This window comes from Mauremys mutica, chromosome 12 (assembly GCF_020497125.1).
Source record: "Mauremys mutica isolate MM-2020 ecotype Southern chromosome 12, ASM2049712v1, whole genome shotgun sequence".
Taxonomy (NCBI): Eukaryota; Metazoa; Chordata; order Testudines; family Geoemydidae; genus Mauremys; species Mauremys mutica.
The window spans coordinates 2,558,672-2,575,297 of record NC_059083.1 but is presented as its reverse complement, the minus strand read 5'-3'; the positions used below and the strand labels follow the sequence as shown (position 1 = coordinate 2,575,297).

At 69.3% G+C, this 16,626-nt stretch overlaps 2 protein-coding genes across 3 annotated transcripts in view; one reads left to right on the top strand and one right to left on the bottom strand.

Annotated features, from left to right (window-relative positions):
* The window catches only part of LOC123345793 (endothelial zinc finger protein induced by tumor necrosis factor alpha-like), a 1,203,704-nt gene that overhangs the window by 945,310 nt on the left and 241,768 nt on the right, over positions 1-16,626 (top strand). The gene's annotated exons all lie outside the window — the stretch shown is intronic.
* TNXB (tenascin XB) overlaps positions 1-16,626 on the bottom strand; it is a 94,759-nt gene that overhangs the window by 11,895 nt on the left and 66,238 nt on the right. The window contains exons 29-34 of one of the 2 annotated variants that reach the window (XM_044983765.1): positions 13,286-13,579; positions 12,042-12,335; positions 6,338-6,640; positions 4,746-5,045; positions 2,888-3,010; positions 1,199-1,342 (exon numbers count right to left, since the gene is read on the bottom strand). In XM_044983765.1, the coding sequence (XP_044839700.1) occupies positions 1,199-1,342; positions 2,888-3,010; positions 4,746-5,045; positions 6,338-6,640; positions 12,042-12,335; positions 13,286-13,579 (1,458 nt within the window). Of the gene's footprint in view, positions 1-1,198; positions 1,343-2,887; positions 3,011-4,745; positions 5,046-6,337; positions 6,641-7,179; positions 7,612-12,041; positions 12,336-13,285; positions 13,580-16,626 lie in introns of those variants that run through there. The other variant, XM_044983766.1, reaches the window with a different exon arrangement.

Here is a 16,626-nt window from a genome sequence, read left to right as displayed (position 1 = left end):
GGCGACCGGCGCTGGCCCCGGGGCAGGGAGGGGACCCAGGCGTCCGGCGCTGGCCCCAGGGCAGGGGAAGGGACCCAGGCGTCCGGCGCTGGCCCCGGGGCAGGGGAAAGGACCCAGGCTTCTGGCCAGTGGCCCCGGGGCAGGGGAGGGGACCCAGGGCAGTGGAGGAACCCAGGCATCCGGCGCTGGCCCCAGGGCAGGGGAAGGGACCCAGGCGTCCAGCGCTGGCCCCAGGGCAGGGGAAGGGACCCAGGCGTCCGGCCAGTGGCCCCGGGGCAGGGGAAGGGACCCAGGCGTCCGGCCCTGGCCCCGGGGCAGGGAGGGGACCCAGGCGTCCGGCGCTGGCCCTGGGGCAGGGAGGGGACCCAGGCGTCCGGCCAGTGGCCCCGGGGCAGGGAGGGGACCCAGGCCTCCGGCCAGTGGGCCCGAGGCAGGGGAAGGGACCCAGGCGTCCGGCGCTGGCCCCGGGGCAGGGAGGGGACCCAGGCGTCCGGCGCTGGCCCCGGGGCAGGGAGGGGACCCAGGCGTCCGGCGCTGGCCCCGGGGCAGGGGAAGGGACCCAGGCGTCCGGCCAGTGGGCCCGAGGCAGGGGAAGGGACCCAGGCGTCCGGCGCTGGCCCCGGGGCAGGGGAAGGGACCCAGGCGTCCGGCGCTGGCCCCGGGGCAGGGAGGGGACCCAGGCGTCCGGCGCTGGCCCCGGGGCAGGGGAAGGGACCCAGGCGTCCGGCCAGTGGGCCCGAGGCAGGGGAAGGGACCCAGGCGTCCGGCGCTGGCCCCGGGGCAGGGGAAGGGACCCAGGCGTCCGGCGCTGGCCCCGGGGCAGGGAGGGGACCCAGGCGTCCGGCGCTGGCCCCGGGGCAGGGGAAGGGACCCAGGCGTCCGGCGCTGGCCCCGGGGCAGGGAGGGGACCCAGGCGTCCGGCGCTGGCCCCGTAGCAGGGAGGGGACCCAGGCGTCCGGCGCTGGCCCCGGGGCAGCGGAAGGGACCCAGGCGTCCGGCCAGTGGCCCCGGGGCAGGGAGGGGACCCAGGCGTCCGGCGCTGGTCCCGGGGCAGGGAGGGGACCCAGGCGTCCGGCGCTGGCCCCGGGGCAGGGGAAGGGACCCAGGCGTCCGGCGCTGGCCCCGGGGCAGGGAGGGGACCCAGGCGTCCGGCGCTGGCCCCGGGGCAGGGGAGGGGACCCAGGCGTCCGGCCCGTACCCGTGGTCACGTAGCCCACCAGCGGCTCGCTCTCCTCGAAGCCCCGCACGGCCATGACGCTGACCTCGTAGCTGGCCCCGGGGATCAGCCCCTCGAGCGTCGTCTGCAGCCGGGTGCCCTCGACCAGCGCGCTCTGCGGCTCCCCTGGGGCGACAGCGGGTCAGGCCGCGCTGCGGGCGGGGCCACCTGGCGGGGGCGGGGCCGGGGAGCTGTGCTGCAGGGGGCGGGGCCACGTGGCGGGGGCGGGGCCACATGGCGGGGCGGGGCCGGGGAGCTGTGCGGCAGGGGCGTGGCCACGTGGCAGGGGCGGGGCCGGGGACCTGTACTGCCAGGGGCGGGGCCACGTGGCGGGGGCGGGGCCGGGGAGCTGTGCTGCAGGGGGCGGGGCCACGTGGCAGGGGCGGGGCCGGGGACCTGTACTGCCAGGGGCGGGGCCACGTGGCGGGGGCGGGGCCGGGGAGCTGTGCTGCAGGGGGCGGGGCCACGTGGCAGGGGCGGGGCCGGAGACCTGTACTGCCAGGGGCGGGGCCACGTGGCAGGGGCGGGGCCTGGGGAGATATGATGCAGGGGGCGGGGCCAGGGCACAGGGCCTCTAGGGGGCGCTGTTCTGTAGGCAGTTCCGGGGGCGCTCTGGGGGCTGCAGGGGGCATTTCAGGTGCGCAGTGGGGGGGGCGCTATGGGGGGGTCACAGTGCTGCAGGGGCCAGCGGTGGGGGGGGCAGCAGGGGTGGAGGCAGTGGTGGGGGGCATTGGGTTGGGGCACTGCAGGGGGCCAGCGAGGGAGCGCTGTGGGGGTTGGTTTGGGGCGCTGTGGGGGGGCAGCAGGGAGCGCTGTGGGGGTTGGTTTGGGGCGCTGTGGGGGGGCAGCAGGGGGCACTGTGGGGGGTCGGTTTGGGGCGCTGTGGGGCAGCAGCAGGGGGCGCTGTGGGGGTCAGTTTGGGACGCTGTGGGGAGCAGCAGGGGGCACGGTGGGGGGGTGGGTTTGGGGCGCTGTGGGGGGGCAGCAGGGGGTGCTGTGGGGGGTCGGTTTGGGGCGCTGTGGGGGGAAGCAGGGGGCACCGTGGGGGGTTGGTTTGGGGCGCTGTGGGGGGGCAGCAGGGGGCGCGGTGGGGGGGGGCGGTTTGGGGCGCTGTGGGGGGGCAGCAGGGGGCGCCGTGGGGGGTCGGTTAGGGGCGCTGTGGGGCGGAAGCAGGGGGTGCTGTGGGGGGTCGGTTTGGGGCGCTGTGGGGGGGCAGCAGGGGGCACCGTGGGGGGTTGGTTTGGGGCGCTGTGGGGGGGCAGCAGGGGGCACCGTGGGGGGTTGGTTTGGGGCGCTGTGGGGGGGCAGCAGGGGGCGCTGTGGGGGGGTCGGTTTGGTGCACTGTGGGGGCAGCAGGGGGCACTGTGGGGGGGTGCGGTTTGGGGCGCTGTGGGGGGTCGAATTGGGGCACCGTGGGGGGTCGGTTTGGGGCGCTGACGGGGGGCAGCAGGGGGCGCTGCGGGGGGTCGGTTTGGGCGCTGTGGGGGGGCAGCAGGGGGCACGGTGGGGGGGCGGTTTGGGGTGCGGGGGGGGGGCAGCAGGGGGCGCTGTGGGGGTCGGTTTGGGGTGTTGGGGGGGCAGCAGGGGGCGCTGTGGGGGGTCGGTTTGGGGTGTTGGGGGGTCGGTTTGGGGCGCCGTGGGGGGGCAGCAGGGGCGCCGTGGGGCACTCACCCCCGTGGCGCAGCTGGAAGGACACCTTGTAGCGGTCGACGGGGGTGGCCGAGGCCCCCCAGGTCACCCCCACCGAGGTCTCTCGGACGTCGCTGAAGCGCAGCTCCCGGGGCCTCGCCAGCTCTGGGGAGACAGGGGGCTCAGGGGCTCCACGGGCGCCGAGGTGCGGCCAGCCGGGGGTCCCTTCCCAGCGTGGCCACCGGGGGGCAGCACCAGCCTGCGGAGCCCCCGTCCCCCCCTCAGCCACCAGGGCCCTCCCCACCCCCCCCCCGCGTTTATCCAGCCACCTGTCCCTCCCCCCTTCCCCCTCCCATCCCCCTTCCCTCCCCCCTTCCCCCTTCCATCCGTCCCTCCCTCCATCCATCCCTCCTTCCATCTGTCCTGTCCCCCCTCCCCTCCATGGCTCTGGCCTCCTGGGCTGGGAGAGGCCTTGGGCCCACCCAGCTGCCCAATTCCGCCCCCCACCCAGCCCCTCTCACCAGGGACAGGCAGGGGGCACCAGGGGGCGCTGGGCTGAGGGCAGCAGGGGGCGCTGGGACGAGGGGGCAGGCTGGGGGCAGCAGGGGGCGCTGGGACGAGGGGCAGCAGGGGGCGCTGGGCTGAGGGCAGCAGGGGGCGCTGGGCTGCGGGACCAGGCTGGGGGCAGCAGGGGGCGCTGGGCTGCAGGGACAGGCTGGGGGCAGCAGGGGGCGCTGGGCTGCGGGGCCAGGCCGGGGGCAGCAGGGGGCGCTGGGACGAGGGGCAGCAGGGGGCGCTGGGCTGCAGGGACAGGCTGGGGGCAGCAGGGGGCGCTGGGCTGCGGGGACAGGCCGGGGGCAGCAGGGGGCGCTGGGACGAGGGGCCAGGCCGGGGACAGCAGGGGGCGCTGGGCTGCAGGGACAGGCTGGGGGCAGCAGGGGGCGCTGGGCTGAGGGGCCAGCCAGGGGGCAGCAGGGGGCGCTGGGCTGCGGGGACAGGCCGGGGGCAGCAGGGGGCGCTGGGACGAGGGGCAGCAGGGGGCACTGGGCTGCAGGGACAGGCTGGGGGCAGCAGGGGGCGCTGGGACGAGGGGGCAGCAGGGGGCGCTGGGCTGCAGGGCCAGGCTGGGGGCAGCAGGGGGCGCTGGGACGAGGGAGCAGCAGGGGGCGCTGGGCTGCAGGGCCAGGCTGGGGGCAGCAGGGGGCGCTGGGACGAGGGGGCAGCAGGGGGCGCTGGGCTGCAGGGCCAGGCTGGGGGCAGCAGGGGGCGCTGGGACGAGGGCAGCAGGGGGCGCTGGGCTGCAGGGACAGGCACGGGGCAGCAGGGGGCGCTGGGACGAGGGGGCAGGAGGGGGCGCTGGGCTGCAGGGACAGGCGGGGGGCAGCAGGGGGCGCTGGGACGAGGGGGCAGCAGGGGGCACCGGGACGAGGGGACAGGCCGGGGGCAGCAGGGGGCGCTGGGCTGCGGGGACAGGCCGGGGGCAGCAGGGGGCGCTGGTTCGAGCGGCAGAACGGGGCGCTGGGCTGCCGGGCCAGGCCGGGGGCAGCAGGGGGCACCGGGACGAGGGGGCAGGCTGGGGGCAGCAGGGGGCGCTGGGACGAGGGGGCAGCAGGGGGCGCTGGGCTGCAGGGACAGGCCGGGGGCAGCAGGGGGCGCTGGGCTGAGGGCAGCAGGGGGCGCTGGGCTGCGGGGCCAGGCCGGGGGCAGCAGGGGGCGCTGGGCTGCAGGGCCAGGCCGGGGGCAGCAGGGGGCGCTGGGCTGCGGGGCCAGGCCGGGGGCAGCAGGGGGCGCTGGGCTGCGGGGCCAGGCCGGGGGCAGCAGGGGGCGCCGGGACGAGGGGGCAGCTGGGCTCTGTGCCCCACCCCCCAGCCCCCAGCCCAGCCCAGGCCGGGGGCCGTACCGAGGCTGCTGGTCCGCGCGGCCCCGTGGACGTCGGCCGTCTCCTCGCCCTGCCGCAGGCCGTACACGGCCAGGCCGTATTCGGTGCCGGGCCGCAGCCCCCGCAGCACGGCCGAGCGCTGGGCCCCCGGCACCGGCACCTCCTGGGCGGGGCCCCGGCCCTCGGCCCGGTACCGCACGAGGAAGGTGTCGAAGTCGCCCTCGGGCGCGTCCCAGCGCAGCCGCAGGGAGGTCGGGGTCACCTCGGAGACGAGCAGCTGCTCCAGCCGGGCGGGCGTCACGCTGGAGGCTTCCGGGAAGGCTGCGGGGGCAGGAGGGGGCTCAGGCTCCCGCAAGGGCAGGACGGGGTTAATTGTCCCTGGGGGAGATGGCGCCAGGGGCCAGGGCCAGGCAAGAAGGGGTTAATTCTATCCCATCATGCACCTGGCCGGGAGCCAGGCGCTGACATGGGGCCCTGGGACAGAGTGGAAAGGGTTAACTGCCCGGGGCGGGGAATGGGGGGTCAGGGGCAGGGGGCACAGGGGTGAGGCCCAGCAGAGAAGGGTCTGTCCCCGCAGCTCGTCAGTGGCGCAATGGGATCGTTAGCCCCGTGTTACAGGTGGGGCAACCGAGGCAAGGGGCAGCTATGGGGCTTCTTGCATGGTCACCCGGAAGGTCAGAGGCAGAGCTGGGAGAGAACCCAGGAGTCCTGGCTCCCCGCCCCCCCCCGCTCTAACCACCAGCCCCCACTCCCCTCCCAGAGCCGGGGAGAGAACCCAGGAGTCCTGGCTCCCAGCCCCCCCCGCTCTAACCACCAGCCCCCACTCCCCTCCCAAAGCCGGGAGAGAACCCAGGAGTCCTGGCTCCCAGCCCCCCCCTGCTCTAACCACCAGCCCCCAGTCCCCTCCCAGAGCCAGAGCTGGGAGAGAACCCAGGAGTCTGGGCTCCCCGCCCCCCTGCTCTAACCCACCAGCCCCCACTCCCCTCCCAGAGCCGGGGAGAGAACCCAGGAGTCCGGGCTCTCAGCCCTCCCTGCTCTAACCCACCAGCCCCCACTCCCCTCCCAGAGCCAGGGAGAGAACCCAGGAGTCCGGGCTCCCAGCCCCCCCCGCTCTAACCCACCAGCCCCCACTCCCCTCCCAGAGCCAGGGAGAGAACCCAGGAGTCCGGGCTCCCAGCCCCCCCTGCTCTAACCCACCAGCCCCCACTCCCCTCCCAGAGCTGGGAGAGAACCCAGGAGTCCTGGCTCCCAGCCCCCCTGCCCTAACCCACCAGCCCCCACTCCCCTCCGAGAGCCGGGAGAGAACCCAGGAGTCCTGGCTCCCAGCGCCCCCTGTTCTAACCACCAGCCCCCACTCCCCTCCCAGAGCTGGGAGAGAACCCAGGAGTCCTGGCTCCCAGCCCCCCTGCCCTAACCCACCAGCCCCCACTCCCCTCCGAGAGCCGGGAGAGAACCCAGGAGTCCTGGCTCCCAGCGCCCCCTGTTCTAACCACCAGCCCCCACTCCCCTCCCAGAGCTGGGAGAGAACCCAGGAGTCCCAGCTGGGCTGCGGAGGGGAGGCCTGAGGTAGGAAGGGGCTGGTAGAATCCAGCCGGCCGCCCCCCGGCACTGACCTGTGACGGCGTCGGTGGAGACGGGGCCGAGGCGCTTGCTGCCGGAGACGCCGTAGAGGCTGAACTTGTACTTGCGGGAGGGGAGCAGGTCGGAGACGGTGACCGTGCGGGATCCCCCGTCCACGGGCAGCGCCTGGGGTTTGCCGTCCGCGTCCCGGTACTGCAGGAGGAAGGAGTCGAAGGCCCCGGCCTGGACGCTCCAGGAGAGGCGGACGGAGTCTTTGGTGACCTCGGAGGTCGAGAGCTCCCCCAGCTTGGGCTGCGTGGCCCCTTCCTCCTCCTCCTCGTCCTCGTCCGGCCGGCCTGGGGAGAGGGGAGCAGCTCAGCCCCGGCCCGGCCCCCACGTCTCCCGGCCCCGCCCCGTTCGGGATCGGGACGAGCCCCCAGGCTCTTTGCAGGTGGCCTGGCTGCTGCTGGGACGCGCCAGACCCCACCGGCCCCGGGCCGTGCTGCCGACAGGAGGGCGGATCGGAGCCGATCGCGGCCGGCGGCACGGAGCAGGGAGGGGAATTACCCGGCCGGACAATCCCCACGGGCCAGGCCGGACTCTGTCCCGGCTCACGTGTTTCCGGAAGCGCTCGCCACTGGCCGGGGCGAGGGCCAGCGCGACGCAGCTCAGACCGGGGTCCCGGGTCCCTTGGCCGAGCCCGACACTCCTCCGAGCCTGGTTCCCGGCCAGCGCCTCGAGAGGCGAATCGGCACCTTCCCGACGCACAGCGCGTCCCTCGCAGCCTGCCCCCGCCCCACAGGCGCAGAGACGCGGAGAAGGGGCCGCTCAATCCCATCATGCACCTGCCGGGGCGGGGGAGGCGGAAGGAGAGGGGGAATTCCCCGGCACTGACCTGTGACGGCGTCGGTGGAGACGGGGCCGAGGCGCTTGCGGCCGGAGACGCCGTAGAGGTTGAACTTGTATCTGCGGGAGGGGGCCAGGTTGGTGACGGTGACCGTGCGGGATCCCCCGTCCACGGGCAGCACCTGGGGGTTGCTGTCCGCATCCCGGTACTGGAGGATGAAGGAGTCGAAGGTCCCTTCCTCCACGGTCCAGGACAGATCGAGGGAGTCGTGGGTGACCTCAGAGGCCGAGAGCGGCCCCAGGCGGAGCGGCATCCCGGCTCCCTCGTCCCATGGCGCTGTGGCTGGAACAGAGCGGGAGGGTTACAGGTCAGGTAACCGCCTGCGGGGCAAACAGAGGCAGCTTCCCCCACTGCGAAGCGATGGGCTCAGGGTCTCTGCAAACTCAGGCAGTGTCACCTCTGGGGTCTGGGACAAGCGGCCCCTCTGTGGGGTGGAAATAGGGGAGCCAAGGGAGCGATGGAGGCAGGGCCGGCTCCAGCGAAGGAAGCAGGTGCTTGGGGCGGCCAATCCAAAGGGGCGGCACATGTGGGAATTTGGCAGTGGGTCCCTCAGTCTCTCTTTTCCCCTTTGAGCCGCCACCAAAGTGGGAGAGACGGGGACGGACCTGCTGCTGATCCGCCACCGTGGGGGGGGGACGGACCCGCCGCTGATCCGCTGCCGAACCACGGAGCTGCGCGATTGAGCTGCTGCCGATCGGCCTCCCCCCCGCGCCGCTTGGGGCGGCAGGAAACCTGGAGCCGGCCCTGGATGATGGCACCAAGCAAAGGGATGTGGAGGCGGGCGGGCGAGAGCGAAGGAACGTGGAAGGGGCCCTGGCGGGGGAGGGGACGGACGGAGGAGCGGTGGGAGGGGGGGCCCTGGTGGGGGAGGGGCCGGACGGAGGAGCGGCGGGAGGGGGGGCCCTGGCGTGGGAGGGGCCGGACGGAGGAGCGGGGGGAGGGGGGGCCCTGGCGGGGGAGGGGCCGGACGGAGGAGCGGGGGGAGGGGGGTGAGGAAATGTGGAGGAGAGGAAGGGGCGAAGGGGGTGAATGGAAGGATCCCGGCGGAGGAAAGGCCGCGCGGGGCTGGGGGGGGCAGGGCAGGGGGCAGCCAGGGGCAAAGCAAAGGGCTGGGGGGGGGGCGCCTGGGAAAGACCTGGCGGGGGGGGGAGGAGGCGGGCGCTGGCTGGGACCCTCCCCCCGGAGCAGCCGCTGACCTGTGACGGCGTCGGTGGAGACGGGGCCGAGGCGCTTGCGGCCGGAGACGCCGTAGAGGTTGAACTTGTATCTGCGGGAGGGGGCCAGGTTGGTGACGGTGACCGTGCGGGATCCCCCGTCCACGGGCAGCGCCTGGGGGTTGCCCTGCGCGTCCTTGTACTGGAGGAGGAAGGAGTCGAAGTCCCCGGCCTGGACGCTCCAGGAGAGCAGGACGGAGTCGTGGGTGACGTCGGAGGCCGAGAGCTCCCCCAGGCTGGGCTGGGTGCCGGGTTCCTCCTCCGGCGGCCCCACGGCTGGAACAGAGAGAGGGGGGTGAGGGGCGCAGATGGGGTGTCGGGCAGCTCACCCCGGCCTTGGTGGGTGGGTAATTCCCAGCCAGGGGGGCTCTGCAGCGAGGGTTATTGGGGGACAGGGGGGCAGGGAGCCCCAGGGACCGGCCCCAGGACAGTGACGGATCCTGCTGCTGGGAAGCAGAGCTGGGGACAGACGGACGGATGGGGCAGGTCTGCAAAGAGCATCCCACATCCCCGGGTTCCCGCGGCCACCCCGCCTCGGTGTGCAGCCGGCACCCGCCCGGCACCCGCCTCGGTGTGCAGCCGGCACCCGCCCGGCACCCGCCCGGCACCCGCCTCGGTGTGCAGCCGGCACCAGCCCGGCACCCGCCCGGCACCCGCCTCGGTGTGCAGCTGGCACCCGCCCGGCACCCGCCTCGGTGTGCAGCCGGCACCCGCCCGGCACCCGCCTCGGTGTGCAGCCGGCACCCGCCCGGCACCCGCCCGGCACCCGCCTCGGTGTGCAGCCGGCACCAGCCCGGCACCCGCCCGGCACCCGCCTCGGCGTGCAGCTGGCACCCGCCAGGCTCCCTACTCGGCGTGCTGCCTGCACTCGCCCGTCAGCAGCATAGTTGTGCAGCCGGCACCTGCCCGGCACCCGCCCGGCACCCGCCTCGGTGTGCAGCCGGCACCAGCCCGGCACCCGCCCGGCACCCGCCTCGGTGTGCAGCTGGCACCCGCCCGGCACCCGCCTCGGTGTGCAGCCGGCACCCGCCTGGCACACGCCTCGGTGTGCAGCTGGCACCCGCCTGGCACCCGCCTCGGTGTGCAGCCGGCACCCGCCCGGCACCCGCCTCGGTGTGCAGCTGGCACCCGCCCGGCACCCGCCTCGGTGTGCAGCCGGCACCCGCCCGGCACCCGCCTCGGTGTGCAGCCGGCACCCGCCCGGCACCCGCCTCGGGGAGAGCGGAGCCGAGACGGGAGGCGACGGGGGAAGGAAGAACAAACAAGAGGGAAAGAGAAGGGGGTGAACTAAAATCACGAATATCAATGGAAAGATCCCCACTGACACCCACCCACCCCCAACCACTCCTCCACCCACCCCTGTGCGCACCCACCCATCCACCCGCCCGTCCATCCATCCCCAACCACTCCTCCACCCACCCCTGTGCGCACCCACCCACCCACCGCCCGTCCGTCCATCCCCAACCACTCCTCCACCCACCCCTGTGCGCACCCACCCATCCACCCGCCCATCCATCCATCCCCAACCACCCCTCCACCCACCCCTTCCTCCCCCACTGACACTCATCCATCCCCAACCACTCCTCCACCCACCCCTTCCTCCCCCACTGACACTCATCCATCCCCAACCACTCCTCCATCCATCCCTTCCTCCCCCATTGACACCATCCATCCCCAACCACTCCTCCACCCATCCCTTCCTCCCACATCCACCCATCCATCCCCAACCACTCCTCCATCCATCCCTTCCTCCCACATCCACCCATCCATCCCCAACCACTCCTCCACCCATCCCTTCCTCCCACATCCACCCATCCATCCCCAACCACTCCTCCATCCATCCCTGTGCGCACCCATCCACCCACCCGCCCGTCCATCCATCCCCAACCACTCCTCCACCCATCCCTTCCTCCCACATCCACCCATCCATCCCCAACCACTCCTCCACCCATCCCTTCCTCCCACATCCACCCATCCATCCCCAACCACTCCTCCACCCATCCCTTCCTCCCACATCCACCCATCCATCCCCAACCACTCCTCCATCCATCCCTTCCTCCCACATCCACCCATCCATCCCCAACCACTCCTCCACCCATCCCTTCCTCCCACATCCACCCATCCATCCCCAACCACTCCTCCACCCACCCCTGTGTGCACCCATCCACCCACCCGCCCGTCCATCCATCCCCAACCACTCCTCCATCCATCCCTTCCTCCCCCATTGACACCCATCCACCCCCAACCACTCCTCCACCCACCCCTGTGCGCACCCACCTGTCCATGCAGCCCCAGAAGCACCGAAACCACCATCTTCATATGCTCCCCCACCCATCCATCACACATGGCCAGCCACATCCATCCATCCAGGCATCCAAGACCTTACCCAGCATAGCCCCTGTCCCTGCCCCCCCGCAGAAGGGTTACCCAGACACGCACACGTCTGCCCTGCATCCCCCAAAACACCCATCCAGTCCGTAAACGCCATCCAACCCCATACGCATCCATCCCTCTATCCATCTGCTCCAGCCCCACCCACATCCCCATCCATCTCCTTATCCAGCCATCCCCATACGCATCCATCCATCTCCTTATCCACCCATCCGCATCCACATCTATCTGTCTCCTTATCCATCCATCCCCATCCACTGCCATTAATCTATCCATCTGCTCCATCCCCATCCATCCCCATACGCATCCATCCATCTCCATCCCCATCCATCCATCTCCTTATCCACCCATCCCCATCCACATCTATCTGTCTCCTTATCCATCCATCCCCATCCACAGCCATTAATCTATCCATCTGCTCCATCCCCATACGCATCCATCCATCTCCTTTTCCACCCATCCGCATCCACATCTATCTGTCTCCTTATCCATCCATCCCCATCCACTGCCATTAATCTATCCATCTGCTCCATCCCCATCCATCCCCATACGCATCCATCCCTCTATCCATCTGCTCCAGCCCCACCCACATCCCCATCCATCTCCTTATCCATCCATCCCCATACGCATCCATCTGTCTCCTTATCCATCCATCCCCATCCACAGCCATTAATCTATCCATCTGCTCCATCCCCATACGCATCCATCCATCTCCTTTTCCACCCATCCGCATCCACATCTATCTGTCTCCTTATCCATCCATCCCCATCCACTGCCATTAATCTATCCATCTGCTCCATCCCCATCCATCCCCATACGCATCCATCCATCTATCCATCTGCTCCAGCCCCACCCACATCCCCATCCATCTCCTTATCCATCCATCCCCATCCACATCCATCCGTCTCCTCATCCATCCATCTCCTTATCCACCCATCGCCATCCACAGCCATTAATCTATCCATTCGCTCCATCCCCATCGACATCCATCCATCTCCTTATCCATCGATCCCCATCCATCTCCTTGTCCATCCATCCCCATACTCGTCCGTTAATCAGTCTATCCATCCATGAGATCCCCTCCATCCATTAATCCATCCATCCCCACCGATTTCCATACACAGACATCCATCTATCTATTCATTCATTCATCCATGGTCCCGATTGGTGGCTGCTGTCGTGAACACACTGCAAAGCAAATGGGGTCAGGGGGAAGGAGCTGGTGCTCCGGGAGCAGCCGCTGACCTGTGACGGCGTCGGTGGAGACGGGGCCGAGGCGCTTGCGGCCGGAGATGCCGTAGAGGTTGAACTTGTATCTGCGGGAGGGGGCCAGGCTGGTTACGGTGACCGTGCGGGATCCCCCGTCCACGGGCAGCGCCTGGGGTTTGCCCTGCGCGTCCTTGTACTGGAGGATGAAGGAGTCAAAGGTCCCCTCCTCCACGGTCCAGGAGAGCAGGGCGGAGTCGTGGGTGACACTGGAGGCTGAGAGCTGCCCCAGGCGTAGCTGCGTCCCGGCTCCCTTGTCCCGCGGCGCCGCGGCTGGAACAGAGAGACGGGGCACAGGGTGTGGAAGCGCTGGGTCAGGCATACGGGGCAGCCCCTGCCTCCTGGAGCAATGGGCTCAGGCTCTCTGCAGACCCAGGCAGCATGGCTGGGATTGGAGCAGGAGGGCCGCCCTGGTGGGGGAGAGGGCACAGTGGGAGCAAAGCCGGTCCCCAGGGAAAGGGGCAGAGACGTGGCTTGTGGGGCTGAGATCAGGGCAGGGGCCAGGCAGGTGTGGGGAGGAGCGATGGGTGGGGGGTAGGAAAGGGAGAAAGAAGTAGCAGGAAAGGGGTGGGAGCAGATTTGTGTGACCCCCCCCTGCTCCTGGAGCCCCAGGCCGAGTCTCTGGGGGCCCTGCCCAATGGACGGCAGCTGACCCCGAGCCCCGCCCCAGGCCTGGCGTCGGGTGGGCGCAGAGCGACGCCCCCCCGCTGGGCACTATCGAGGGGGCTGCGTGGGGCGGGTGACCTGGACAGGCAGCCCGGGGGCAGGGCCCAGCCGACAAGGGGACGGCCAGGCACCCCCCGGCTTGGGAGCTGCAGACACAGGCCGGCTCAGGGGTCCCGGCTGTGCCCCACGGGCCCCGGAGGGGCTGGTGCTGCTCCGAGACGCCAGCTGCACGGACCCGGCAGCTCCAGCCCCGCGGTGACCAGCGTCCCACGGACAGAGCGCCGACCCGGCCCGGAGAAGAGCCAGCGAGCCCCAGGGGCCAGCGAGCCGGGGCCCGGCAGGAGCAGACCCTGCCCCCTGGGCGATCATCGGGGGGACTCGGGTTTGAGACGCAGCAGTGCCTGTCGCAGGGGTACGGACATGCCAGGCGAGTCCGTGAGCACGGGGAGGGGGGAACCGGCTCCGTTCTCCACCTGTCCTGTGTGTTAACCCGACCGCACTGCACAGCAACGGGGGCAGAGGGGAGGGGCTCGGCACACCCAGGCGCAGCCGCTGACCTGTGACGGCGTCGGTGGAGACGGGGCCGAGGCGCTTGCGGCCGGAGATGCCGTAGAGGTTGAACTTGTATCTGCGGGAGGGGGCCAGGTTGGTGACGGTGACCGTGCGGGATCCCCCGTCCACGGGCAGCGCCTGGGGTTTGCCCTCCGCGTCCTTGTACTGGAGGAGGAAGGAGTCGAAGTCCCCGGCCTGGACGGTCCAGGAGAGCAGGATGGAGTCGTGGGTGACGTCGGAGGCCGAGAGCTCCCCCAGGCTGGGCTGGGCTGTGGGTACTGCCTCCGTCGGTGCCGCGGCTGGAACAGAGAGAGGGGGGTGAAGGGTGCAGCTGGGGTGTGGGGCGGCTCACCCGATCCTTGGGAAGCCGGATTATTGCCAGTGAGAGGGGATCTGCAGAGAGGATTAGTGGGGGGAGGGGGCAGGGAGCCCCAGGGACCGGCCCCAGGACACAGCCAAATCCTGACTCTGGGAAGGAGAGCTGGGGACAGACAGACGGAAGGACGGGACATGTCTGCAAAGAGGATCCCACATTCCTGGGTTCCCCGCAGCCACCCCGCCTCCATGGAGGGGTCGGCCCAGAGCGACCGGCACAAACCACGGGCAGAGCTGAGCTGAGACGGGAGAGAAGGGGGTGAACCAAAACCACCACCATCAATGGAAAGATCCCCAGTGACACCCAGCCAGCCCCATCCACACGCCCCCATCCCCATCATCCATTTTCATTCACATCCATCCACCTCCATTAATACCCAGTGTCGACCCGTCCCTTCCCACACATCCTGCTACCCATTCATCCCACACACCCAGCCGCCCATCTTTTCAAACACATCCACCCTTCTACCCATCCATCTGTCCTTCCATCCGTTCCCAGATACAGCCCTCCATCCACCAACACACACCCCTCCATCCATCCACCAACACACCCCCTCCATCCATCCACCAACACACACCCCTCCATCCATCCACCAACACACACCCCTCCATCCATCCACCAACACACACCCCTCCATCCATCCACCAACACCCCCCCTCTATCCATCCACCAACACACACCCCTCTATCCATCCACCAACACACACACGCTCTATCCATCCACCAACACACACCCCTCCATCCATCCACCAACACCCACCCATCCATCCACCAACACACACCCCTCCATCCATCCACCAACACACCCCCCTCCATCCATCCACCAACACACACCCCTCCATCCATCCACCAACACACACCCCTCCATCCATCCACCAACACCCCCCCTCTATCCATCCACCAACACACACCCCTCTATCCATCCACCAACACACACACGCTCTATCCATCCACCAACACACACGCTCTATCCATCCACCAACACACCCCCCTCCATCCATCCACCAACACACCCCTCCATCCATCCACCAACACACACCCCTCCATCCCTCCACCAACACACACCCCTCTATCCATCCACCAACACACCCCCCTCCATCCATCCACCAACACACACCCCTCCATCCATCCACCAACACACCCCCCTCCATCCATCCACCAACACACACCCCTCCATCCATCCACCAACACACCCCCCTCCATCCATCCACCAACACACACCCCTCCATCCATCCACCAACACACACCCCTCCATCCATCCACCAACACACACCCCTCCATCCATCCACCAACACCCCCCCTCTATCCATCCACCAACACACACCCCTCCATCCATCCACCAACACACACCCCTCCATCCATCCACCAACACACACCCCTCCATCCATCCACCAACACCCCCCCCTCTATCCATCCACCAACACCCCCCCCTCTATCCATCCACCAACACACCCCCCTCCATCCATCCACCAACACACCCCCCTCCATCCATCCACCAACACACACCCCTCCATCCATCCACCAACACACCCCCCTCCATCCATCCACCAACACACACCCCTCCATCCATCCACCAACACACCCCTCCATCCATCCACCAACACACACCCCTCCATCCATCCACCAACACACCCCCCTCCATCCATCCACCAACACACCCCCCTCCATCCATCCACCAACACACACCCCTCCATCCACCAACACACCCCCCTCCATCCCTCCACCAACACACCCCCCTCCATCCATCCACCAACACACACCCCCCTCAATCCATCCACCTACACACCCCCCTCTATCCATCCACCAACACACCCCCCTCCATCCATCCACCAACACACACCCCTCCATCCATCCACCAACACACCCCCCTCCATCCATCCACCAACACACACCCCTCCATCCATCCACCAACACACCCCCCTCCATCCATCCACCAACACACCCCCCTCCATCCATCCACCAACACCCCCCCTCTATCCATCCATCTGTCCTTCCATCCGTTCCCAGATACACCCCTCCATCCACCAACACACACCCCTCCATCCATCCACCAACACCCCCCCTCTATCCATCCACCAACACACACCCCTCCATCCATCCACCAACACCCCCCCTCTATCCATCCACCAACACACACGCTCTATCCATCCACCAACACACACCCCTCTATCCATCCATCCACACACACCCCTCCATCCATCCACCAACACACACCCCTCCATCCATCCACCAACACCCCCCCTCTATCCATCCACCAACACACCCCCCTCTATCCATCCACCAACACACACACGCTCTATCCATCCACCAACACACACGCTCTATCCATCCACCAACACACACCCCTCCATCCATCCACCAACACCCCCCCTCTATCCATCCACCAACACACACGCTCTATCCATCCACCAACACCCCCCCCTCTATACATCCACCAACACACCCCCCTCTATACATCCACCAACACACCCCCCTCTATCCATCCACCAACACCCCCCCTCTATCCATCCACCAACACACACGCTCTATCCATCCACCAACACACACCCCTCTATCCATCCACCCACACACACTCCTCCATCCATCCACCAACACACACACGCTCTATCCATCCACCAACACACACCCCTCCATCCATCCACCAACACACCCCCCTCTATCCATCCACCAACACACACTCCTCCATCCATCCACCAACACACACCCCTCCATCCATCCACCAACACCCCCCCTCTATCCATCCACCAACACACACGCTCTATCCATCCACCAACACACACCCCTCTATCCATCCACCAACACACACTCCTCCATCCATCCACCAACACACACACGCTCTATCCATCCACCAACACACACCCCACCAACCATCCACCAACACACCCCCCTCTATCCATCCACCAACACACACTCCTCCATCCATCCACCAACACACACCCCTCTATCCATCCACCAACACACACCCCTCCAT